The sequence below is a fragment of the Penaeus vannamei genome, chromosome 19, assembly GCF_042767895.1.
Source record: "Penaeus vannamei isolate JL-2024 chromosome 19, ASM4276789v1, whole genome shotgun sequence".
Lineage (NCBI taxonomy): Eukaryota > Metazoa > Arthropoda > Malacostraca > Decapoda > Penaeidae > Penaeus > Penaeus vannamei.
In genome coordinates this window covers 28,702,373-28,704,237 of record NC_091567.1, presented here as the reverse complement: position 1 = coordinate 28,704,237, position 1,865 = coordinate 28,702,373, and the positions used below count along the sequence as shown (strand labels likewise).

Genomic DNA, 1,865 nt, shown 5'->3' with positions numbered 1-1,865 from the left:
TCCTCATTACCACATTTCACACGATATATTTCCGGCGACATGCGACGATCGTGTAGTTAGCGTTTAGTAATTAGCATCGCCCTTCCCTTGTCATCATTAGGAAATTGGAGAGAGAGAAAAGAGAGAAGAAAGAAGGGGGAATAGCAAGAAGGAGGATAATAACTCTCATTATCGGAATTCAAGAGCACAACAAAACTAGATCAATGACATGGAAAGAAATAATAACAAAATAATTAGAAAGACACTATAAGTGAAATGATAGACGAAATGAAAGTGATACCATGAACAATGATTAAAAAAAAGGAAATAGAAGAAAATAAAGATAATTCCCAAATCAAGAGAAGGAGAACAGAAAGAAAACATCAGCAAAAATAAGACCAACTATAATAAAGATGGAAAGAAACAATGAATGAAAACACAGAACAACAAAGACGAAGAAGAAGAAAAAGAAGATAAGAAAGAAAGAAGGAAGAGATAAAGGAGATTCATAAAGTAGATAAAAGAGAGAGAGAGAAAGAGAAAGAGAGAAAATCACAAGGCAGACGCATTTGCTTCCCTCTTTCGGTATAAATCGGCGACAAAAGACTATAACGATGGAAAGCTGTTGCCTAATCCTGGATCAGGGTTGAGTCCTTCCGTGTATCAGTGTTTGCGTTTCGTGTAAGTCTCTTCGTTATCTGTCTTTTGCTTTTATTTTTTTTACTTTTTCTGTCTATGTTTCTCTGTTCCTTTGTATGTTTGTATGTACTGGATGTTTTTTTCTCTCATTCTCTTTCTGTCTGTCGGTCGTTCTCTCTCTATCTATCTATCTATCTATCTATCTATCCCTATCTCTGTCTGTCTCTGTGTCTCTCTCTCCCTTTCTCTCTCTCTCTCTCTCTCTCTCTCTCTCTCTCTCTCTCTCTCTCTCTCTCTCTCTCTTTCGTTCTTTTTTTTTTCTTTCTTTCTTTTTTAATCTCTAATTGCAAACATTTTGGGGATGGAATAGTGATAAGGAATAACATATCTGCAGTCCCTCTGCAGACTGAGAACCACTTTAAAGAAACATGTCAAAACCTAACCTGAATTACACCTGGTTAATTAGTACACACAATCAACAACACATGCAGGAGTGTTGCATATACCTCTAATTGCGTGTTGCTGTCTTCACCTGTTGAGAGATCCTGTCTGTTGCTGCGGCGAGACGGATTGCAAGGAAGGAACCTGGACCTCGGCCTTTCCACCAGCAGCCGCCCAGAGCATGTCGCTCTCGCCCTTTCTCGAGGCTGAGCTCAACCGGTAGGCGGAGGCTGTCCGGTTGGAGGAACGGACAAAGAAAACAGTATAATAGTGATAATAATAAATTTAGGGTTTGCTGTGACAGCCTCTTGTGACATCAGTTAAATTGTGGCTTGTCTATCGATTGTGCTTCTAAACTGCCTCCTGTGTGCGAGGAATGGCCGGGGTTACCATCCACTTGTGGGAATCGAACGCAGGTCAGCAAGATTGCTAGACGAAAGCGCTACCACGGCACCTCAGCACATGTGGACTTGACTCGGGTGTTCTGAGGAGACAAGCTGTGGCAGTGAAGGGTTGTCTCGCTGCCGTCGCCTGAGTGCAAGGGATTCCGTCAAGCCTGCCTCTTAGCGGCTGAGTGCCAGAGGGACAAGGGTGCCGACGCGTTATGTAAGAGTGGGCCAACTTGCGTCTCGTACAGAGTGGGCCAACTTGCGTCTCGTACAGAGTGGGCCAGCTTGCGTCTCGGACAGAGTGGGCCAACTTGCGTCTCGTACAGTTATAATCCTTCTGGAACGAAAATGCCTGAGTTTTGCATATGGGTTAATAATTTGCAAGGAGGTAATAAAGCAGATTTTATTAATATGCCT

The 1,865-nt window shown here is 42.5% G+C and overlaps 1 protein-coding gene across 1 annotated transcript in view; it reads right to left on the bottom strand.

The window, feature by feature from the left end:
* Positions 1-1,865, bottom strand: part of LOC113825700 (zwei Ig domain protein zig-8) — a 19,504-nt gene that overhangs the window by 17,310 nt on the left and 329 nt on the right. The window contains exons 2-3 of the mRNA XM_070133631.1: positions 1,506-1,785; positions 1,151-1,289 (exon numbers count right to left, since the gene is read on the bottom strand). Coding sequence (XP_069989732.1) covers positions 1,151-1,289; positions 1,506-1,785 — 419 coding nt within the window. The remainder of the gene's footprint in view (positions 1-1,150; positions 1,290-1,505; positions 1,786-1,865) is intronic.